The following is a 24,679-nucleotide window of genomic DNA, read 5'->3' as shown; positions in this document are numbered from 1 at the left end:
ATAATGTCGTAGACTGAGATATTTAAAAATTTCTGACTATTTTATTGCAAGTGTATACGACTTATGCACTTAAATATAGCATCCTACTATATACACCTAAATAAATAACCAAGAATGACAGGTCTACAAGTTTAATTACACCCGTATAATTACATTTAAATTAAATAAAATATAGAAACTCAAGAATTCAGAAACTACGGCTGTAAATCTCACGTGTATAAATTGTTACGCTAAAGCATAAACAGAACATACCATACGAGAGAGCGAACTATTTGATCCTCGACTGACTCTTGGAAATTGGAATGATTTGAAAAATGCATTCTAGGTTCAACTATCAGGTAGCTTTACATTAGGGTAGTGCGAGTTGCACAAACGAGCACCTTGTACAATCCGCACTGAAACTCAGGACAAGTTTCACCCAGAAAGAAGCTCAAGCCAGCATCTGCGTTAACATTTTGGGCCGGCACTTCCCAACCATTGCCAAGTCGTGAGACAACAAAATAGTTAAAGAACAATGAGTATAAAGTAATATTTTGATTATTCCAAGTAATTAAACCGTACATGGGTTTATCATGTCATCGTCATTATCAGACGGGGCACACCAAACATTATAATAAAAGCTGGAAATTTTCTTGAGTTCATGTCTCAGGAACGAATAGCAAACAGAACACGCAACAAGGTGGAATATCATTATATGATTGTGACCAGCTGCACTCATTCCTCTTCCTCTGCCTCTTCCAGCCAATTAACAAAAGGCTCCAGAGCCTTCACAAAGGTTTGCCTACAAGTTTCATTAAACAGGATAAAAATTATTATGGTAGGATATCAATACTCCATATCTGAAGTCCAAATAAGGGCGCAGGGAGAAACAGGCCATGTAATGAGATAAGCTCGCATACCTGCCCTTTGGGTTTGTTCCTTTGCGGAACCAGTGCAGAATGGTGTCTTCTGCAAGCACATCCTGATCATAGAGAGACCTCACTATCTCAGGAAACAGCTTCATCAGCTTAGCATCCTCATAGCACTGCATCTGAACCTTGTATATGAGTTCCAGCTCAAGTTTCCCATTAGTGCAGAAGGTATTCAGCAGTTCTGCCCATGTTTTCACCTGCATAAAAACATGCAGCCTCAATAAGGTTTCCTTCTTCTTTTTCCTCTTACCCATACTAACAAGCAATCGAACAAGAAAAACTTCAGAATTACTTCAAGCTAGAAAGAAAAAGGCATGTTCCCAAACCATACCTGGCGCAAAGCTGAATTTGCATTCTGTTGCTGGTTCTTCCCAGACCACTGGACAGCATCCATTAAAACATCCCATAGGACACGCACAACCTCAGTGTCTGGGAGTTTAGCATCTTTAACCCGTTGTTTCACAGTTTCTATGACATCAGATATGTCAGCTTCCTCCGCTATCTGGGTTGTCAATGCAGATTTCATTTCCTTCAGTTTTACCTCAAATATTTTCTTTTCATTGTATTCAACCAATGAAATCAGTCCTTCCTTGCTGATACAATAAGTACACATTAGTTAATTCCACATTACATATAAACACAATACAGAATTACACCAATTGTTTCACACCTATCCTTCGATAAATGGTTCAATAAAGATAGAGAAGTTCAACTAAACTTATCCATTCACCTGCTTTTATGCTACAAAACCTACCAAGATAATTATAGACCCAGTGCACAATAACCAACCAACATATCACAAAATCCAGCAACACCAAAGTGACCAAAGTTAAGAAAGAGAAAACTAAATCGTTGCCATTTGCGAAAAAAAACTGGTTATTTCTGAAAAAGCACTATAGATCTTAACAAAACAACTTAGCATGAACATAATGCAGCTACAGGCATTTAGTTCTAATTAAAACCCTACCAAAAAGACGAGGCAATAGAATATCAATCACTAATAAAAGATTTTTTTCTAGACAGGTAAGAATCACATTCTTCTAAGCAAAAGGAAATCGTTTAAAAAGAATCATACAGGTACAACTTTGACTAAAACGGAACCAGGATTCACATTGATTCTATAAAGAATAAGAACATTCTATAATGGTAATTCATATGTAACAAAATACTCTTTGAAGATTATTTAAAACAATGTGAAAGGAAACCTTTAAGAATTATGTAAATGAGAAAATTTAATATAAAAGAGAAGGGATTAAAGCGCACGTGAAATGCTCAGAGAAACCTTCTGCTGAGCGCTTTGCGGATGGGAAAAAGTCCAAAAGATTTTCCTCCACTTTACCCCGTTTGAGAATGGAAATCAGATCATCAAGGCTATTATCAACCAGATACTCCTTAAAGAAGTCTGTTATAAATGTCAGCACTAGCCCTTTGCCCACAAGATTATCCTTAAGCAGTGGTTGGAACACAGTCTCCGGTGGGAGCCCAGATAGTTTCTGGGAGAATGCAAGTGCCGTGAAAATTGCCAATTTCTTCCTTTCATTTTCCTCGAACAGTTCCAGTGACTGCAAGAATCTTCGCATGACATTTTCAAGATTCTTTATAAGAAATGGCCTTCGACGCAAAATTTTCTGTATGTAGATTACAGATGGTAAGATGATTTCACGCTTAGGCTCACAGTCTATTAAAGAGAAAGGATGGCGCTCCCCCTCATCAGGCTTTGTTGTGCCAGGTTGTGTGCGGCCTCCTGTGAATGCAACCTGCGCAAATAGAATGAAACAGATTCTCATGGAATTATAGGTGTCCACAGCCAACTGGAGAAAAAAAAGCCATAAAATGTATACCGGGATCTACTTTTCCCAAAAAGGATCTTGATTCTCCAGTGTGTATATAACACTGAAAAAGATCGATAATTTGGAACTTTGTTAAAGATTAAAAACTTGCCTCAAAAAAGGTGTCACCGTATCTTGAGAAGTTAAGGTCTGAAGATTCAATGCTCTTGGCAATAAGTTCCTGCATATAATAAATTTTGATAAGTCCAATGAGATTAACCAATATCTTGAGCATTTACACATAAAAACAATAGCTAAAAATGATGAATTTATAAGCAAAATAATTACCAAATCACCAGCATTATCCAAATAAATCTGGACCACTGCATCCGCAAATGCTGCAGGGTCCAGTGGTGCTGCAATATTCCGTTTGCGGGTCTTAATCCGCGTGCCACTGTACACGGACAAGTTAGAGGAAACAAAATTCCATCCAAGTACAAAGCACAAAAGATCAGCATATCAAGGACACATGCTTAATTTCGACGTTAAGAAAAATTCCATGCAAGTGCAAAACACAAAAAGCCATATGATCCAAAATAGTCCATACATTTCAATTTTCGTATAACAGTATAAACGTTATAAATTAAAACATGACTAGATGTGACACAATTCATAGAAGGAACCTCATGTTTTCAATCGGTTCTTAGAAAAGAAGAGAAACAAAAGTCGAAGGTTCTTAGAAAAGAAGAATGACTATTAAAACTTATTTATTTTACAAAATAGAAAAAGATCATTAGAGGTCATAATAAAAAATAGCAACACCTACCCGAGAGTGGGTCTCTCCTTTGAGCTGCAAATGAAATAAAAGAAAACCAATCAATAATAATATCATTTTTTTTTTACATAATTTCAATCTAACAACAAAACAACAATCGTTATAAATGTATTGATTACGAGATGATCAAACACAAAATACAAGATTACCATCGCATGAAGCAATATACATATATCTCCTACACAATTAACTAGATTAACTCAAAGAATAAACCCACAACACTAAATCCATAATCACTTCAGCAAGATTCAATCAAGAATAAAAAATTTCAAGATTTGTTCACTATGCTCAAAACACCCTAACCAACAAACAAAACAAAAACCGACAAGCAAATCAAAATTAAAAGAAAATCATTAACTACAAAATAAAAAAGAAGAGTAATAAAAACACGAGGATAAACATATAGCTAAAGTTAGAAGATCGAAAAAAGAATAAATCATCGACCAAAACCACAAATAAAAAAAGAAAACGGGATCTATGGAAGAAAATCGCATTTCAAAGAAACAGATCTGTGTAGATAAAAGGAGAAAAAAGAAAAATCGCGTTTCAAAGAAACATATCAAAAGATTAGAAGATAAAAAAAAGGAGAAAATCGAAAACGCAATAATTGATCTGTGTAGATAAACAAAGAGAAAGAGAGATTATACCTCATAAACCAAGACGATTAAGGGATTAGAGAATCGAAGAGTGTGTTCGGAGAGAGGGTAAGAGGGAAAGAGACTGCGATTCGAGAAATGAGAGGAAAAAAAGAAGAAAGAGGAAAGGTGAATGTGAGCAAGGGAGATTTGGTGCGGTGGGTTTAGACTTTAGGCAGTGTGATATTTCACTTTTTCTTTTTATTCTATTTTAATTAAAGAGAACAAAATGAAAATAGATTAACTGCTTTAAAAAAAATTACTTATTTTTCATAAATTTATCAATTCTTTTATAAATTATTAAATTATATAAAAATAATTATTTTATAAGTAACACTTAAAAAATATTAATATAATTAAAAAAAATAATAAGAGAATCGTTATTTTTTAATAAAATATTAGTTAAAAAGGTTAAAAATTTAACAAGTTGACAGTGATTTATAAATATAAATTATAATCAACAAAATTTAAGTTAATGGAGAATTAATAGCATTTTAAAATTAAATTAAATTACTTTGTTTAAACTACCTTATTTAAAAATTAATTATACTACTAATAATCCCTATTTAAAACTAATTAGGTAGCTAATAATGACTACAACCAAAGGACTAGAATTAATAATAACAGTTTTTCACGTATAGCAGAACTTGTTATATATAGTTAGGTTATTTTTTGCCATTTCTTCTGCTACATGTTCATGGCCAATAAATAATGTCTTTTTACATGAAGAAGTGCATATGGTTCGTTAAACTCTTCCATCCGATGGCTATTAGCTTCAACAGTTGCAGTTGGACATCCTTTCAGCTTCAGCTTGTATGACTTTTGGACGGCTAATGAGAAGTCGTGTAATTTCAAAATTTCCCAATCTTGCTGCAAAATGTAATGGAGAATCGCCTTTCAAATTACTCAGATGCAAAAGTGAGGATCATAAATCAATGATCTTCTCTGCCATCTTCACTCACATTTTGCACCAAGATGAAGAATGTTTTATTCATGGCTGAAAGTCACCTCCTGGATCCTGAGATTAACAAAGAGACTATGATCCCCTAAGATTGCAGCTTGATATAATTCAGGATCCATCAGGTGCTTGATGACGAGCAACAAATACAAAGAAATGTGATGTGCAGTCTACAACAAATTCAGGCAGCTAATAAAAACAGAAAGCACCATAAGTTGGTAGCGTAAGAGCTAAACTTCCTCCGGAAACAAAAACGGTATCATCTGCTTATGATTTAGGCAATACTGCTCTGAATCCTCCAATGTAGGCAAAGAGGATGAGTCCAGGAGATATATAATCCAGAAAGAAGGTCATGCATATCAAGCGTGCATATGGATAAACAGAAGCCAGAAACTAGAGTAATACTGAGCCAAATGTCAGGCCAAACGCGACAGAATTTAATAAGATGGATTTCTAAAATAGCCTCGCCAACTTGATGATTATCTTTATTACAGACTTGTCATGTTGGTAAGAGTGAAATAGCATATAAAAAGTGTTGAGCACTTGAAGTTCTCAACATAAACATATACAACAGCAGAGTGGCAATTATAATTTCTAACACTCAGTACTGAAAGAAAAATATAATTTCGATCCCTACATATAGTAAACAGGAAAGAAAACAAAATACGAGAAGACCAACGGCAGATTGCGTTAGGGTATCATCTGCTAAAGACTTAGGCAACACTGCTCTTGATCCTGCAATGTAGGCAGAGAGAATGAGGAGAGCAGATATATAATTCGAAACAAAGGCAATGTTTATCAAGCGTGCATAAACGTAAACTCGCCGCTTCGCTGAAACAGAAGCCAGAAAGTGGAGTAGTATTGAGGTAAATGCCAGACCAAATGCGGTAGAATTACTGATAATGAAACTTTTGAAATATTTGTCATCACTCAAAACTGCCTTGCCAATCTGATGATTGTCTTTGCTGTCGCTGTAGTTCCCACCAGGAAGATTGCATATTGCTGAAAAGGTGATAGATGCAATGATGGTAGATACCACTAAGTTATATTTTCCCTTCTCCTTAACATCTCTCTGTGACTTACTTTCTTCAGGCTGTGCTTTATTCTCTACTTTTTGTGTTTGGCCTTGTTTCTTCGCCTCAATAGCTTTCTGTTTAGTATTTTTTACGATGGCTCTTTGTTCCATACTACGCAGAGAACCTCTTTTAATCAGTATACGCGTAATTCTAGCCTGTAACAATTTGAAATCAACATGTTTAAATATGTCTTGGTTTAGTAGTTTTTTGAATTTTGGATCTGAATGAGAAGCATACCTTGATGTGATGTTTAGGCAGTGTACTTGATTCAACAATATCAAGGGCTGTCAAGCCTGCATTATTCATAGCCCCTTTATCAACTCTGCCATCATCTGCTAGCCTGCGTAAGATTTTAAAGTGCCTTTTAAATGCAGCCAGATGAAAGGGCGTGTTTCCATTATTATCTCTTGCATTTATCAGATAATCAAGATCTAGGGTCTTTAGCAAAATTCCAAGCAGTCCAATTCTTCCTTTCTTTGCAGCATAATGAAGAACTGTTCGGCCTTTGTCATCCAACAACTCGAAAGTATCTGGACAAGTTTCTATAAGTTTTTGAATAACATCTGCTTGTCCAGCTTTTGCAGAAATGTGCACTGCAGTCCTGCCCTTTTGGTCCTTCACATGAGCAAGGGAGATATCATGATGAAGCAAAAGGTTAATAACTTCAGAATTCCCTGAGGATGCAGCATAGTGAAGAGGAATCCATCCACCAATATCGCATTCAAAAGTTGCAGAAGGACATCTTCTCATCACCTCATGCATGAAATCTAAAAGGAAAGGGAAAATCATATTGCTATATGTTCATCAAGGCAAAAGATTCGTTATAATTTTTGTATTTGGTTCATATTGATTTAGTCTTTTAGAGAAAGTGATGATGAGTTTAACGACCAAGAGAGTTTGCTCCTAATGATATATGCTGAACTTAAAAAGAGAAAAGGAGAGAACACAGATTAATAAGGCTTGGACGTTCTTCGGTTGGATAGATCAGTTCTTCATTGCCAACTAAAGAATTAAGAGGAAGAAGCTTTTACCTGTCCCAATGGAGTCAAATATATATACATTTCTAAAATGGAAGTTGCAGAACTTGTGAAGCAGCAGGCAGCGAGCAAGAATGTTGACGACCATATTTCTTCTCTTAAAAACAAGTTCTGCAGGCACAAATTGAAGAGGATACTTGGCCATTAAATCTTGATTGTTTCTGCTAATTGCGGTTAGATAGAAGTGAAATTAAATTAAAGATGGCTGACCGAATATGAAACAACTAAAATTTCTGCAGGCACAGGTTTTGCTAACTCCTTGCCAGTTGAACTAACCATACCATTGGACTTAATTTAAAGGGGAAAGATAAAATCGACAATAATATCTTTAGAAAAGAGTTTGGGAACTTACCCGCTCGAATGATTGCTGCATGCAAGACATTCATGCTATTTCTTCCTTTAAACGAGCATACTGCAGGAGCAGCTTGAAGAATATGTTGCGAAATCTCATAAGATCTCCTATCCACAGCAAGAAATAATGGCGATTCTCCGGCTTTGTTTATAACCCGAGTGAGCTGTGAATCTTGCTGTATCAACAAACGCACAGTCTCAAAGTGACCATTGCGCACAGCATCATGTAAAGCAGTATCATGGTCAAGATTCTGCATCCGGAGTAGCTCCTTCTCCACTTCAACTTCTAACAAATCTGCACAGTTAATAAGAAGTCGACACATTCTTACACGGCCTAATCTCGCTGCGATATGTAGTGGAGAATCACCATTGTAGTTAGGCTTATGCAGTAGCGACGGACATAAACCTATTACTCTCTCTGCTACTTGGAGCGTTTCAAGTTTTGCCGCAACATGAAGAATGGTATTTTCTTGGTCAGCTGTCACCTGAAATAATTTACTTGCATTTTTCCCAATTAAATTGTCAAAACAATTCAAATCTCCAGATGTTATGGCTTGATATAAGCTTGGATCCATCAGTTCAATAATCTCAACCGAATTGGCTATCACCAGAGTTCACCTCTTTTTAAGCACTTCAGCTAAGCTTGGCTTCCTATTCTTTTTGACCAAAACTTTAAATAATTGAGTGTGGAAACTCAGTAGTCGCTTCATGGCAACTTCCTTCTTACTTTAGTAAAATCATCAGAAGTTTGCTTAATTAATGGTCAGACATAAATGCTAAGAACCTTCTCTTTGTTACATTCTCCATTAATAAACCAAAATTCTTGCAATTAATTTTAACTTATTAAATAAGGCAATTGAAAATCGCATTTTTGTAACATTTTAATAATCTTAGGATCTTTTTGTTTTGAGCAATTGGAACTTTGTTAATTTGTTTTATATTTTCTCAACTTTTTGTTTTATTTTTGTGTTCCATTAATTTCTTTTTTTATTTGTTTTATATCTATGAACTATTTTCTACTAATTTCATATAAAAAAAATATTTATCATTGATAAAATATAACATTTTTTTAAATTAACAATCTACTTAAAGATATCAGTGAGGTGTTAAAATATGTGTTTAGCGTTCCTATATATGTATTTATTTAAATTATTATATTAAATAATGTTATAATATAATTAATACATTAGTTAATATGTTATTTTCTTAATTAAATAGTGAATATAATTTTAAGAGATGGTATATAATAAATATATTGATTAATAGATTAATTATCTAATTAATTGTTAGTCTTAGAAAAATAGTATTATTATATAAATTAATAAAAGTTCTTATATTATACAATATATCGTGAATTATATTTTTATTAATTACTATAAATATTCAATTTAATTAACATTAAATTTTATATGTATAATATCTTTTAAATAAAAAATCCAATTTTACATTTTAAAATAATTGCAGCGAAAGTAATAAAGTGCAATGCTTTGTGGGACGAACGACTAATAAAACATTTCGGATGCAAAGTAATCACTTTAGCCATATTTAATAAGATTAAATCTTAAATAATTCAACACCGATTGGTTGGTAGACTCAATAGTCATGAGTTCATCGTCCAATTATTATTTTAATCTCTCATATTTTTTTATATTTATTTCTTTTTGACTCATTTTAGGTTACCTTTTGATTTTTAATTCTTTCAACTTCGTATTATATCATAAAAAAATACATATTCAGATTAAAATTATTAAAAACAGAAGATTAAAAAATAGTTAAAGGAGTTAACTATTAAGTCCTTCGACAGGATTTCAGTTAATATGTTAACGACTTAATTATTGATGTCTGTAATTAAATGTATTCCCGCCCTATTAGGCGGAATTATTTGCATATAATAATAAAAGATTAATTAAAATTAAAAAAAATATATTTAAAAGATAATTCGGTTAGCATCACCCTCTATGAAAAGAAAAATATTAACTAAATTAATTCTATTGCTAACATAATGTTGTTTATTTAGAATTGCATTATGAAGAATATAGTTTCTTTTAATGATATCCCGCAGGCAGCAATAGTTTAATACTTTAATTTCCCATCGAAACTAGTTCATTAACTTCAGTTGCACTAAACTAATCCAATCAAGGTTCTTTTTATTAGCTTTACTTATACTAAATCAATCTAATCTTATGGTTAATTAATTCTCTTTCTTGCATACTCTCACGACTGTTCAACATCCATTGGTATCAACTCTCTTTCTCCAAACATTATCAAACTACAAAAGTAAAAACAAGTTAAAAGGATAAGAAATAACTGAAATGACAAATCAAATAGCTAATTATATCTCAAAATATGCTGTAGAAATATGATAGGAAGCATTAGGACTCAAAACTCTGTTGGTTTATACATTAGCAAAATGTTGAAAGAAAAGAGAACCCAAAAGAAAATGGAAAAAAGTCTTCTCACAAGCATTAATATACCTATGGGATTTTGAGTTTTTCTTTTTCTCCTTCGATTTCAATTTCCACATTGAAGTTTGAATGAGACAAAGTGTCATCTCTGGAACTGAAAACTGCATCATAGACCACAAGGGATGCCTTTGAATTTTGTTTCTGTTGGAAGTAGGAAAGAAAAAGATGAAGAAACACACACATATATATGTTACTAATGAATCAAATTATACATGCGTAAAAAGTAACATTCCACGCCTGACAATAACAGCTTCAAGGGATACTAGATACTGCAGAAAGAAATCATCTTTCTCAGAGGAGTGGTAAAGGGGGTTGCTAAAGCTTGTGAACTCTTGCAGTAATTGAGATAATGCATAGCTTATATATCTTAGTTCTGATCTATATCATGACTATAAAAGTACATACTTTGTTTGTTATTATAGTGTTATAATAGGCATAAATAACAAATGATATATTATTTGTAATTACTGGAAAAATGTAGTATAAAAGAAGAGTTTAAACTTTGGACTTTCAGGTTGTGTAGTGGATTGTATAGTGTGAGCTGAAACAGTAATTAAAATATAATCAAACACTAATGAAAATTAATAATAAAAAATCAATGATACAAATCATCTCTCTCTGCCAATTCTTCTTCTTCTCCTTCTTCTTCTGCAAATTCTCCTCTTCTATGCTTCTTACTGTTGTCCATCTCTTGGATACTTCAGTGACTTGATTAACCTTTTCGTTTTGTAACCATACGAAACTGGAATAGGAGAACAGCAATACCAGAGGTCTTTAAGATATCATCTGCTAAAGATTTAGGCAATACTGCTCTGAACCCCTCAATGTAGGCAATGAGAATGAGCCCAGGAGATACATAATCCGTAAAGAAGGCCAAGTATATCAAGCGTGCATATTGATAAACAGAAGGCAGAAACTAGAGTAGTACTGAGCCAAATGCCAGGCCAAACGCGACAGAATTTAATAAGATGGATTTCTAAAATAGCCTCGCCAACTTGATGATTGTCTTTCTACAGACTTGTCATGTTGGTGAGAGTGAAATAGCACATGAAGTGTTGAGTATTGAACTTGTCAAGATAAATATATACAAGAGCAAAGTAGCAATTATAATTTCTAACACTCAGGATAGAAAGAGAATAATTTCGAACCCTACATATAGTAAACAGGAAAGAAAACAAAGTACGAGAAGACCAACGGCAGATTGCGTTAGGGTATCATCTGCTAAAGACTTAGGCAGCACTGCTCTTAATCCTGCAATGTAGGCAGAGAGAATGACGAAAGCAGATATATAATTCGAAACAAAGGCAATGTTTATCAAGCGTGCATAAAGGTAAACTCGCCGCTTCGCTAAAACAGAAGCCAGAAAGTGGAGTAGTATTGAGGTAAATGCCAGGCCAAATGCGGTAGAATTACTGATAATGAAACTTTTGAAATTTTTATCATCACTCAAAATTGCCTTGCCAATCTGATGATTGTCTTTGCTGTCGCTGTAGTTCCCACCAGGAAGATTGCATATTGCTGAAAAGGTGATAGATGCAATGATGGTAGATACCACTAAGTTATATTTTCCCTTCTCCTTAACATCTCGCTGTGATTTACTTTCTTCAGGCTGTGCTTTACTCTCTACTTTTTGTGATTGGCCTTGTTCCTGTGCCTCAATAGCTTTCTGTTTGGTATTTCTTACGATGGCTCTTTGTTCCATACTAGGTAGAGAACCTCTTTTAATCAGTATACGCGTAATTCGAGCCTGTAACAATTTGAAATCAACATGTTTATTGTTTTGCTTTTAGTACATTTTTGAAGTTTGGATATGCATGCCAAGCATACCTTTAAATAATTTTTAGGCGGTGTACTTGATTCAACAATATCAAGGGCTGTCAAGCCTGCATTGTTAATAGCCGCCTTATCAACTCTACCATCGGTTGCTAGTACGCGCAAGATTGTAAGGTGCCCTCGAGATGCAGCCAAATGAAAAGGTGTGTTTCCATTTTTATCTCTTGCGTTTATCAGGTACTCAAGAATGGGGTTGTTTAGCAAAATCCTGAGCACTCTGATTCTTCCTTTCTCTGCAGCAATATGAAGAGCTGTTCGGCCTCTATCATCCAACAACTCGAAAGTATCTGGACAAGTTTCTATAAGCATTCGAATAACATTTCTACGTCCAGCTTTTGCTGAAATGTGCACTACAGCTTTGCCCTTTTGGTCCTTCACATGAGCAAGGGATATATCATGATGAAGCATTAGTTCAACAACTTCAGAATACCCTGAGTATGCAGCATAGTGAAGAGGAATCCACCCACCGATGTCGCGTTCAGAAGTTGCAAATGGACATCTTCTTATTACCTCATGCATGAAATCTAAAGGAAAGGTAAAAGATCTGTTGTAATTTGGTTCACATAGTTTTATTTTAGAGAAAGTATTGATGAGTTTGACAAGAAGAGACTTTGCTATGACTGCTATGGATGGTCCGATACTGAATGAATAAACGAGTATCCCCCCTAGAGGGAAAAAGATTCTCTAGTGCTATATGCTAAAGATTGAAAAAGAGAAAAAGCAAAAACACAAATTAAGAAGGCAGAGTTTAGAACTAGTAATTCAAGGAGTAACCATGAAATAAAGGGGATAAACTTTTACCTATTCCAAGGGAGCCAAACATAAACACACTTCTAAAATGGAAGCAACAGAACTTGTGAAGCAGCAGGCAGCAAGCAATAATGTTGACAACCAAATCTTTAATCTTAAAAACATGTTCTGCAGGCACACATCGAAGAGGATAATATGGTTAGCCATTAGATTTTGATTTGGGTAATGATATTTGTTGGTGGGACCTCCCATAATAGGTCCTACCAACATGTATATCATGATCATCACTCTTTTGATTTTGCTGCAATTAGTATAATTGCTTGAAGATCAGTGACCGCATTTGCGACTTCAATCCACTTCCTGATGCGGTCAAAGGCAGATCCTCTACAACCGAGACTAAGAAACTTGAAGTATAAATATACGTTTGCTTTATACACAGCAGGAGAGGAGGAAAAGAAAAAAGTTTGGGGACTTACTGGATCGAATGATTGCTGCATGCAATACATTCATGCTATTTCTTCCTTTAAAAGAGCATACTGCAGGAGCAGCTTGAAGAATATGTTGCGAAATCTCATAAGATCTCCTATCCACAGCAAGAAATAATGGCGATTCTCCGGCTTTGTTTATAACCCGAGTGAGCTGTGAATCTTGCTGTATCAACAAACGCACAGTCTCAAAGTGACCATTGCGCACAGCATCATGTAAAGCAGTATCATGGTCAAGATTCTGCATTCGTAGTAGCTCCTTCTCCACTTCAACTTCCAACAAATTTGCACAGTTAATAAGAAGTCGACACATTCTTACACGGCCTAATCTTGCTGCAATATGTAGTGGAGAATCACCATTGAAATTAGGCTTATGCAGCAGTGGTGGACATAAACCTATTACCCTTTCTGCTATTTGCAATACTTCAAGTTTTGCTGCAACATGAAGAATGGTATTTTCTTGGTCAGCTGTCACCTGAAGCAATTTACTTGGATTGTTCCTAATTAGATTGTTAAAAGAATTCAGATCTCCAGATGTTATGGCTTGATATAAACTTGGATCCATCAGGTCAATACGCTCAGCCCAGCTAGCTATCACCAGAGTCTACTTCTTCTACTTCTGTCTGTAAACTATAGTTTGGAAATAATATAAAATAGTAATCATATTCGAATTTGACCAAAACATTTAAGAACTTACTCATCAGATCTACTTCATTAACTAAAGTGGTTACATTATGCAAATAAAATAAAATCATGTTGTTTAATTAATGTGTCATCTAATTATATAAAGTGAATATAATATCCTTGTTCTTTAAATCAGTTGCAGGTTGGAATCTAACTGGGGTCATCGTTCAAAAACTATTATAACTAGAAACAAGTTCAGATGAATATTCTTGTACACCCCCGGAGACCCACCAGAGTAGGCAAGTATTTTTTGCTGAGGATGGAGACACGATCTCTTTCTTGAATTTTTTTTTTCCTGCTATTCGGCAAAATGAAGAATGGTACTTTCAGCTGTCACCTGATGTAATTTGCTTCAATTGTTGTCCAGATGTTTATGAAGAGGAGAGAATGGTAGGGATTTCTGAGAACATAGTGCCAGGGGGAGTAACAAAAACAAACTATGGGTATTCAGAAAACCAAAAGCATAAAACTTTAATTTAATAGATGACTAACCACAAAAACTCTTCTTTTGTAACCACAAACGTTTTTTATTTCACATCTACCTTGAGCAATTTCAATAATTGGGTTCATTGACAAAAAAATCAAAAAAATTGATTTTTCAGTTCACTCAAAATGAAAATGATACAGTATCCATTATACTTGTCTCGTTACTCTGATGAGGATAATTACATTCAGATTAATACTGAGCTCTTGCCTCTAAATTACTAGAGCATAGATGGAAAGGAAAGTCATAAAAATAAAAGGCTGAGCTAGAACTTCCGTTCAGCTGCCCATAAATTCCATTATCAACTCATCCCCTCTGTTTGATCACCAAAAAAAGAAAAAAAAAAAGAGCTCATCCCCTCTGTAAATAAGCAGAAATGAAAACTTCAACTCGAACAACTTGCATAGGATAAAACATATTGATAATGCTACACCAAACTGTTCAGGAAAAAGGCATGAAATAACCCTAACTCATGTAACTCGTAAACCAAGGACTTCACCAAAGTACTAATGGTCAACCCCTTAGACCATTAGAATAATGGTACAATATGAAGAAAACCAATCATTTAGATGATAATGTGATCAAAAGTAGAAAGATGGAATTTCGACGTTCCATAAGATATTCATTCAGGACATTAATCAACCACATAACAGACACAAAATCCCTTCATTCTTTCCCATTGAAACTACAATCAATCAAGCTTTCTGAAAACTATAATCAAGCTTGTAACTTTAGGGAAAATTTCGCAAGAAAAGTGAGAATACAAAAATGGAAATCTTTTATTTGCAACTAAAAATAAACCTATGATTCCACTTCTCGAATAATTCCCTCCTGGGTCTCCATTGTGGTGTCTACTATAACTGAATCACTGATAGTACTCTGCTGCTGCTGCTGCTGTTCAGTGTTCACTAACTGCTCCATGTCCTTTAGCCTTGTCCTTACCACACTTGTCACCAGAACTACAACAAGAACAAAATAAAAGAAAAATAGTACATAAGTATTATATGCATATAAAGGACTCAAAATGAAGATAAAATTAGAGAGTTGGGGTTTGTTCTTTACTGCCAGCGGTTCCAATTGTCCATAGCCAGAGGATCTTGAGACCAGGACTCTTCTCTCCCGGCATTTTTCTGGAAGAAGAAAAGAAAGCTAATTTCTCTGGTAACTAAAAGTTTCTGTATTGCATTTAGGCTTGTTTGCGGGCCTGCGACCTGCTCGGCTTTACAGTAATTCGACTGGGCTCCATTAACCCGTGGTCTATTGCATTAGGGCTTGGTGGCTAATAAAGCTCTGGCCTGGGCCATCTGGTCCAACTAACTGAGCTTCTGCCTTTTGTTCAAGGTTAACTTCTTATGAAGTGAGATGAAATCTGCAGGTGGCTCAACGCGAGTTGGGTCTCTCCGTAGCAATATAATTAAAAGTTTGTTGTATTAGTTGATGACGATAGTGAAGACGCTTATAAGGCGCCTAGGCGTTTTATCTAACACTTGGTCTTCATCTTCTTCTGGGTTTAAGAGATTCTACTTTCATCATCAGCTAAAAACGGGTATTATTGTCCAATCGCCAAGGCTATCACTTTCCAGTTCATTATCCTGTTTTTGTTCTTCTAGGTGCAGGGATAGACACAAAGATGCAAGCTTTGACAATTTTGCAGTGAGAGACAAGTGTAAAGGTGGTTCTTTTAGTAACTTTGATGATGCATTAGCTTACTTCAATCAGATGGTTCATATGAATCCTTTCCCTTGTATTACCCAATTTAATCAGTTATTAGCTGCTCTTGTTAGAATGAAACATTATGACTCTGTTGTTTCCATTTACAGAAAAATGGAATTTTTTGGAGTTTCATGTAGTGTTTATACTCTCACTATCTTGATTAATTGCTTGTGCCATTTACATCTTGTGGGCTTGGGGTTTTCAGTTTTAGGGAAAATCTTTAAACTTGGATTCAAGCCCAGCATCATAACTTTCAATACTCTAATTAATGGACTCTGTATAGAGGGTAGAATTGTTGAAGCAATGGAACAGTTAGATTACATTATGTCAAGAGGGTATCAGCCTACTGTATATACTCATACAATGATAGTAAATGGTCTGTGTAAGATTGGGAAGACTAGTGCGGCTATTGTTTGGATGAAGAAAATGGTTGAGCTAGATTGTGAGCCAGAGGTGGTGTCTTACAGTATAATCATTGACAGCCTTTGCAAGAATAGACTGGTTAATGAAGCTGTGGACCTTTTCTATCATATGAGGAGTATAGGCATTTCACCTACAGTTGTCACTTACAACTCCTTAATTTACGGTATGTGCAATTCAGGCCAATGGAAGCAAGCGTCAATACTATTCAAAGAAATGCTAGAGTGGAATATGAAACCAGATGTAGTTACCTTTAGTATATTGGTTGATGCACTTTGTAAGGAAGGAGTGGTTTTGGAGGCTCTAAGTGTGTTTGGTAAAATGATTCAAATAGCCATGGAGCCTGATATTGTCACTTACAGCTCCTTAATTCATGGGGTCTGCAAATCAAGCCTATGGAAGGAATCTTCGACTTTGTTAAATGAAATGCTTAGTCGAAACATCAGACCAGATGTTGTTACTTTCAGCATCTGGGTTGATGTGTTTTGCAAGAAAGGAATGGTTTCAGAGGCTCAAAGTATTATCAATTTAATGATTGAAAGGGGCTTAAGGCCCAATGTTGTCACTTACAATTCATTGATGGATGGGTATTGTCTTCACAGCCAAATGGATGAGGCCAGAAAAGTATTTGATATAATGGTCAACAAGGGTTGTGCACCAGATGTATTAAGTTACAACATCTTGATTAAAGGATACTGTAAGAGCGAAAGGATTGATGAGGCAAAACAACTTTTTGATGAAATGTCTCATAAAGGTTTAACTCCTAACTCAATTACTCATACTACTCTTATAAGTGGCTTATGTCAGGCAGGGAGACCTTATGCTGCAAAAGAGCTTTTCAAGAAAATGGGTTCTCATGGCTGCCCTCCTGATTTAATAACATACTCAACCTTGCTTAGTGGATTCTGCAAACATGGGCATCTTGATGAGGCATTGGCACTATTTGAAGCCCTAAAAAAGAGCCAACTCAAACCTAATCACGTGATCTGTAAAATTCTTCTTGGTGGTATGTGCAAAGCTGGGAAGCTTGAAGATGCAAAGGAACTGTTTTCTAGTCTTTCAATTGAAGAATTGCAGCCTGATGTTTGACCATATAGTATAATTATAATTGGTTTCTGTTAAGAAGGATTAAAAGATGCAGCATACAAGGTCTTCCAGGCTAAGATAATGTAATTATCCAAGGATATCTTCAGGCCGAAGGATGCATCAAACGCAGCTTAACTCATCAATGAAATGGTTGATAAGGAGATCTCTGCCAATGCCACCATGACAGGCTTGGTAATGGAGCTTTTGTCTAATGACAATATTGTTCTGAAAATTACGAGGGATTTCTCAAGGTCATCAAGGTGTGCAGGTGTGAGATACCTGATTGTGATTGTCTTCAATGATGCAAGAAATTGCATTTAGCTTTTACTTGCTGCAAGTTATGGTTACTTCAATATCTTTTAACAAGAACATGATGCCACTAGTCAGTTGCTTTTTCTCGGTAGAGAAACCTGTAAGGACTAGCATACACCTCATTCTATAGGCTTAGACACACAGTAGTATTGTAGATCTCAAGTTTGAGGCGTGGAACAATGGAACACTCTTAAAAAAATGGAGGGGAATGCTTCCTACATATACGCCCATGCTCCCTACTCCTATACTCTAGTTGGGGAGCACTTTGTGCACTGGGTAAGCCTTTTCAAACGAAACACTAATGTTGCAATGAATTAATAGAAAAAGTTACCTAGCATTGTCCTACATCTTATAGTTTTACTCTTTATTGTCTCTGCACAGCTTTGGGTAATTATCTCAATTGAATTCCAACTTTCAAGATTGAGTGGCTTGTCGGATTTTGCCATTGCCACCATCTCAGATGTGGTTGTATGCCTGCATCATTATATGTATTTCATATTGGTTGATTTGCATCAAGCTCAACTGCTAACGAGCTTAGCTTTCAAGCTTTTCGGAGATCAGGCCTTTGAACAGCCCATTTACTATAGCAAAATGCTCACATAATTCGTCAAGGTACACAGTCTCTTCTGATATCATTAACAAATTTTAAGGGAGAATATTCAAGAATGTTGAATATTGCAGTTTCTTAGATAACATTGGGACTGATATGATTTCCCAAATCTCCTATATGCATGGGATTGCACCAAAAGAAACGGTTGTTAATATTGGTTCTCCATGTGGTTGGTCTGCTTCACACTTGTGTTGAAATTTTAGTACTCCCTGTGTTTGGTCAGTTTCGCATTCATTATGGAACTTAAGTCTCTATTGTTGCACTTCAAGGGTGCCGGCTCCAGTTCATCATTGCCTCTTTTAAGTTTGATATGTAGAAACTCAAACAACAGGACGAAAATATCTCTTCTTAGCATGCCTTAACTTTGACATGTTTTGGATTAAAGCTTATATATGCTATTAAAACATCATGATCAAGTCCTCCTGATGTGCAAGGCACTTGAGATTTTCACAGAAATTTCATAATTTCTGGCAGGTCGGTACTTTCTCTCATCCTTTCAGTCACACTGATCTGCAGTTTAAATGCATCACAGAGTTCTTAATATGGTGAATCATTGACTAAAACTTCATTGCGAACTCCTTATAAAACTTCATTGCTAACTCCTTACTTCTGACATCTCATAACAGTATCCTGCTTTTGTAGATTATACTCTATGTTTAATGTAAAGCTTTTACTTTTGGAACTGACGTAATTACTCTAAGACAGCTATAAGCTTATAATCTCTTTTATTTCTTTCTAGCAACTTTACTTGCTCTGGTATATTAGCTTTAGCAGTGCAATTGCCAGCTTGCCACTTTATGGAGGGAGATTGAAGATGATAGCTATTATAATGATGCAGTAGAGCTTGGTAGTAGCTACATGAGCTTAAGCTTTGTGGAGCTTTCAGTTTCAACCAGCAGTGGAAATAGGTATGGTTCTGTCTCCCTAATAATCCCTAAACAACAATTCCATTTTCAATTTTATTGTTCTTGTTATAGCTGTGAGTATAAAGACGCAGACTTAAACAAAGTCAATTTCTAACAGTTGAAATGAGTAGACTTGCTAGGAATCTCACATGATAATTATACTCTTTAACAACTTGTTTGTTGGTTCTATCTCATGAACTCTGGGCTTTGGGTTCTCTTGATTTGGGGAAAAGTGTTTAAACTTGGTGTTGAGTTTGATATTGCAACGTTTACCACCTCACTTGACGGGCTAAGTACAGAAGGAAAATCCACTCGAATAGTGGAATTGTTTGATGAGAAGGTGGTCAGAAGAAAATCAAAACTAATGATGCTACCTAATAGGACATGGGCTTTAGGTTCTTTACAATTATCAATAATCAACAAGACAGACAGGCTCACTGGAATTGTTTTGGTCACATCAGCTCGCTTAAGAAAATTCTTCAAGAAAAAAAGATAAGGAGAACGCATGAGGATAAACGAGCTTCATAATAGGACATGGTAGAGTTCTGTTATGCTTGGATTTGGAACTACCATAGCTGTTTTCTGTCTGTCTAGTATATTGACTGTTGTAAGTTTGTGTCTTTAAAATCATAAACTTTTCTTGTAGAGATCGTTTCCAGTTTTGCATTAATCAGTATAAATGATGGATGTTGATTCATGAGATTGTGTGAACTGAGTTATTTGCGGCCTTGTACTCATATTCTTAATTTATGGAAATCTATTTATAGTAGCAATTCACCTATTTCTGATGAAATAGGGGCCAATCCAAACAGCTACAACTTCTTATCTTAATTAGCTGTAGGATCATGGCATCTTGCGGAATCATAGTTCGTGGCTCCCTAGCCATCTTTTTCGTGTTCAGGTCCTAAAGATAACAAAACAATGACGGAAATTGCACAAAGCAGCGAAGTAAGCAATCACAAGCTCCCATCACATGGCGTGTTGTTTGAAACAACAACCACATATATGAAATTAAGCAGTATACCAAGCAAAAAAAAAGAAAATGTTAAAAATAGAACAAATATGGCAATCTGGTTACTGAAGTGAATGGTCCAGAGAGGAAGTGACATTGTCCCTTATGCCTACTTTTCTGTATTTTAATGCGTCTTGCATATATTGACTTGCATAGACTTGATCAAGACTAATGACTACCTACTTTTCTTACCTGCCGAGTAGGTTGGTGAATGTCGAAAAGGGAATACTGAGTGTAGATATCATTACTTCGGCAGGTACTTTTCCTGATCAGAACTTTTTTGTTAGGGTTCCAACGACTCATGGTCATGGATGACCCCAAGTCAATTTAACTTTAGTTCAAGTTGTTATTATTAGGACTTTAGAAAAGAAAAATCAGCAGCCCTATTGGAACTTCCATTTACCCACTTGCTTTCCATCTATACTTGCCCACTTTATGAAACTTGACTAGCACCAGGGTTTGAAAAATGTACGACCTTTCCTAACACTTTCTGAAAAACTAGTACGACCTTTCCTAACACTTTCTGAAAAACTAGTTTCCAAAACAAGCAAATGGGTTCAGACCGAGAATTGACTTATAGGAGCAAAGGGGGCTCTATCATTCATCATAAATTGCATGATTTCCTCCACTGCCACAACTATAGCAGCACTGACGTTTTTAGCTGCAATTGGCATGGCAAGCACCAAAACATCCATAGAACTTCTTTTACTTGTTTTCTTCTCCTCAGAATTTCTCTTTCTTGAAACTGTCAAGTTTTCTTCAGGAAATGACAGTCATCGTGTCAGTTGCTTAGAAATTGAGAGAAAAGCTCTTCTCAAGTTCAAAGCAGCTCTCACAGATCCTTTAGGTCAGCTCTCCTCGTGGACTGGCAACGATTGCTGCAGTTGGGATGGCGTGGTGTGTAACAACAGGAGTGGAAATGTCATCAGGCTCAAACTCAGTAACCAGTATTCAAGCAACTCTGCTGATTATGATGATTATGGAACAGCTAATGCATTAAGTGGCGAGATAAGTACTTCTTTACTTGATTTGAAATACTTGAATTACTTGGACCTGAGTATGAACAGTTTCGGGTATATCCCGATTCCTGATTTCTTTGGATCACTTGAGAGATTGAGATATCTCAATCTTTCAGGCGCATCCTTTACTGGACCTATTCCACCACTTCTAGGAAATCTGTCGCGTTTGCGGTATCTTGATCTCAGCTCTAACTTTATGGAATCGACTGATATCCAACTGAACTGGTTGTCAGGTCTTTCGTCCTTGAAACACTTAAGCATGGCGAGTGTCAATCTTAGCAATGCCGCAGCTCACTGGCTTGATGTTGTGAATTTGCTTCCTTCACTCTCAGAGTTGCACTTGCCATCTTGTGAACTTACCAATTTTCCTCTCTCTCTTCCTCATCTCAACCTCACTTCACTTTTGGCTCTTGATCTCTCTAATAATGGTTTCAACTCCACATTACCATCCTGGCTTTTCAATTTATCTAGTCTAGTTTACCTAGATTTGAGCTCAAACAATCTCCAAGGTGAAGTTGATACATTTTCAAGACTCACCTTTCTTGAACATCTTGATTTGTCTCAGAATATATTTGCAGGCAAGTTATCAAAAAGGTTTGGAACACTCTGCAATTTGCGCATGCTTGATATTTCTTTAAATAGCTTTAGCGGAGAGATAAATGAATTTATCAATGGGTTAGCTGAGTGCACCAATTCTAGGTTAGAGACATTGCATTTGCAGTATAATAAGCTAACTGGGTCTCTTCCTGAATCTTTGGGATACTTAAGAAGCTTAAAAAGTCTTCTGATTATGCATAACTCAGTTTCAGGCTCCATTCCTGAATCCATTGGAAATTTATCATCCTTACAAGAACTCCTTTTGTCTTATAATCAAATCAAAGGCTCAATTCCTGTCAGTTTTGGTCAACTCTCGTCACTGGTTTCATTAGATACCCAAGGTAATCAATTTGAAGGTATCATAACAGAAGCTCATTTTGCAAATCTCACAAGCTTGAAGGAGTTAACGATAATGCAGCCGACAACGAACATCACCTTGGCTTTCAGTATAAGTCCAAGTTGGATTCCTCCTTTTAAACTCACCTACCTCGAACTCAAATCATGTTTGGTTGGCCCCAAATTTCCAGAATGGCTAAGGAATCAGAATATGCTAAGCTACCTTGCTGTGTGGCGTACTAACATTTCTGGCAGCATACCAACCTGGTTCTGGGAATTGGATTTGTTCTTGGAGCGCCTGGACTTCAGTTACAATCAATTAACTGGTACAGTGCCAAGCACAATAAGGTTTCGTGAACAGGCTGTCGTTTTCTTGAACTATAACAACTTCAGAGGTCCTCTGCCGATTTTTTTATCAAATGTGACCTCATATCATCTAGATAATAATTTCTTTTCTGGACCAATTCCTTTGGATTTTGGTGAAAGATTGCCCTTTTTGGTTGCTTTAGATCTGTCTTACAATTCTCTAAATGGTACCATTCCTTTGTCAATGTCAAGGTTAAGCAGTGTGATGACTTTTGTTCTTGCCAGCAATTATTTGACAGGAGAAATTCCTGAATTCTGGAATTATATGCCATATGTGTATGTTGTAGATGTTTCAAACAACAGTTTATCAGGCATCATACCAACCAGTTTGGGTTTCGTTACTGGACTCAAATTTTTAAAGCTAAGCAACAATAAGTTGTCTGGGGAAGTCCCTTCTGCCTTGGCAAACTGCACAGAACTTCAAACTCTTGATCTTGGAGAGAATGAACTGTCAGGAAAGATTCCTGCCTGGATAGGAGAGAAGCTGCCATCTTTACTGATTATAAGTCTCAGATCAAACTCGTTCACTGGAGAAATTCCTTCCAATTTATGCAGTCTGTTCTCTCTTCACATTCTAGACCTGGCTCAAAACAACTTCTCTGGACGTATCCCTACCTGCATTGGCAATTTGAGTGGCATGACAACTGTTCTTGATTCTATGAGGTATGAAGGGCAATTGTGGGTTGTTGCAAAAAGCAGAACATATTTCTATGATGGTACACTTTATCTCGTAAACAGCATAGATCTTTCAGGCAATAATCTAGTTGGAGAAATGCCAAGTGGGTTTACAAGTGCTTCAAGATTGGGTACTTTGAACTTGTCCATGAACCATTTGACTGGGAAAATACCTGCTGATATTGGCAACTTGCGCAGTCTTGAAACTCTTGATCTTTCAAGCAATAATCTTTCTGGTATAATCCCACCAAGTATGGCCTCCATCACTTCACTAAATCACTTGGACCTTACATACAACAATCTGTCTGGTAAAATCCCAACAACCAACCAGTTTAGCACCTTTGGTTCCTCCACTTATGAAGGCAACCCTGCACTATGCGGCACGCCACTATCCACCAAATGCATTGGCGATAAAGATGAAACATCTCAGCCACTTCCTGAAGGGGAAAACGATGATGAAGACAAAGATGAGCATGGAATCGATATGTTCTGGTTTTACATCGGCATTGCTCCAGGATTTGCTGTAGGGTTTTGGGTAGTCTGTGGGACTCTAATCATAAAGAAATCATGGAGGCAGGCCTACTTCAGGTTCATTGATGACAAGAAAGACAGCTTTCTTTTGATTTTTTCAATCACATTAGCTCGCTTGAGAAAATTCTTCAAGCGAAAAGATACTTGAAAAGAACAGAGAGAACACACACGAAGATCAAAGTGATTAATATTAAAACATGTTGTAATGCTTATGCTATGCTTGAATTTGGAGATATTCATATCTGTTTTCAACCTGTCAAGAAATAGAAATTAAATTTTTGGTTGGTAAAAGTTAACATCTAAGATGCTGATATGAGTTTCCTGTTGATTCGTGAGCACATGTACTCTAAATCATTTCAAATCTCTCCAATTTTATATTTTTTTTTGAGATAATAATACCAACCGAACCAGTCTAGTGGGCGGCCATCTTTTTCATTTACAGATCCAAAGTCTAAACAAAACAATGATGAAAATGGCACAAAGCAGAATCTCTTGATGCAAGTAAACGATCACAAACTCCCATCTCATAGCATATTGGTTAAGATAGGACATAAAATAGTATAATAATGCAAATAAATTATTGAAAACAACCCCAAAATACATATACATATATATATGCTTTGCATTGTTTGAATCTGGTGGGGATGACAAATTGCCAAAATTTGACCCAAGACTTTATTATTATTTTTTTTAATGTAAAAGAATTATTTAAAGATGTAGTTGGTGGTTGTTGGTTGCAATAGCATAATTTAATAACCTGTAATAGAAATTATTATTATTAAGATACCTTTTACTAGTAAATAAAGAAATTCAGTTATTTACTA

General features: G+C 35.8%; 3 protein-coding genes and 1 pseudogene across 4 annotated transcripts; 1 reads left to right on the top strand and 3 right to left on the bottom strand.

The window, feature by feature from the left end:
- Positions 1-515: 515 nt before the first annotated feature.
- Positions 516-4,338, bottom strand: LOC8274281 (eIF5-mimic protein 1). Its single transcript, XM_002514793.4, has 8 exons — positions 4,163-4,338; positions 3,507-3,530; positions 3,029-3,134; positions 2,853-2,921; positions 2,175-2,668; positions 1,243-1,504; positions 900-1,108; positions 516-781 (listed from the first exon to the last, which is right to left on the bottom strand). The coding sequence occupies exons 1-8, from the start codon at positions 4,165-4,167 to the stop codon at positions 715-717; spliced, it is 1,236 nt and encodes a 411-aa protein (XP_002514839.1). The 5' UTR covers positions 4,168-4,338; the 3' UTR covers positions 516-714.
- Positions 4,339-5,567: 1,229 nt separating this feature from the next.
- On the bottom strand, positions 5,568-8,203 carry LOC112534091 (putative ankyrin repeat protein RF_0381). 2 transcript variants are annotated; one of them, XM_048376434.1, is made up of 5 exons: positions 7,574-8,203; positions 7,216-7,332; positions 6,422-6,951; positions 6,192-6,339; positions 5,568-6,110 (listed from the first exon to the last, which is right to left on the bottom strand). In XM_048376434.1, the coding sequence occupies exons 1-5, from the start codon at positions 8,145-8,147 to the stop codon at positions 5,710-5,712; spliced, it is 1,770 nt and encodes a 589-aa protein (XP_048232391.1). In that variant the 5' UTR covers positions 8,148-8,203; the 3' UTR covers positions 5,568-5,709. The 2 variants fall into 2 exon arrangements, with proteins under 2 accessions (XP_048232391.1, XP_025012414.1); XM_025156646.2 differs by having other exon boundaries at positions 5,568-6,339.
- Positions 8,204-10,659: 2,456 nt separating this feature from the next.
- Positions 10,660-15,064, bottom strand: LOC112534087 (ankyrin repeat-containing protein At5g02620). Its single transcript, XM_048376965.1, has 4 exons — positions 13,097-15,064; positions 12,956-13,047; positions 11,865-12,554; positions 10,660-11,784 (listed from the first exon to the last, which is right to left on the bottom strand). Exons 1-4 carry the CDS (start codon positions 13,668-13,670, stop codon positions 11,158-11,160), a joined length of 1,983 nt encoding a protein of 660 aa, XP_048232922.1. The 5' UTR covers positions 13,671-15,064; the 3' UTR covers positions 10,660-11,157.
- Positions 15,065-15,071: 7 nt separating this feature from the next.
- On the top strand, positions 15,072-24,146 carry LOC112533690 (annotated as a pseudogene).
- Positions 24,147-24,679: the final 533 nt, after the last annotated feature.

Source organism: Ricinus communis, chromosome 7 (genome assembly GCF_019578655.1).
Source record: "Ricinus communis isolate WT05 ecotype wild-type chromosome 7, ASM1957865v1, whole genome shotgun sequence".
In the NCBI taxonomy this organism is placed as follows: domain Eukaryota; kingdom Viridiplantae; phylum Streptophyta; class Magnoliopsida; order Malpighiales; family Euphorbiaceae; genus Ricinus; species Ricinus communis.
This window is presented reverse-complemented; position numbering and strand designations above follow the sequence as displayed.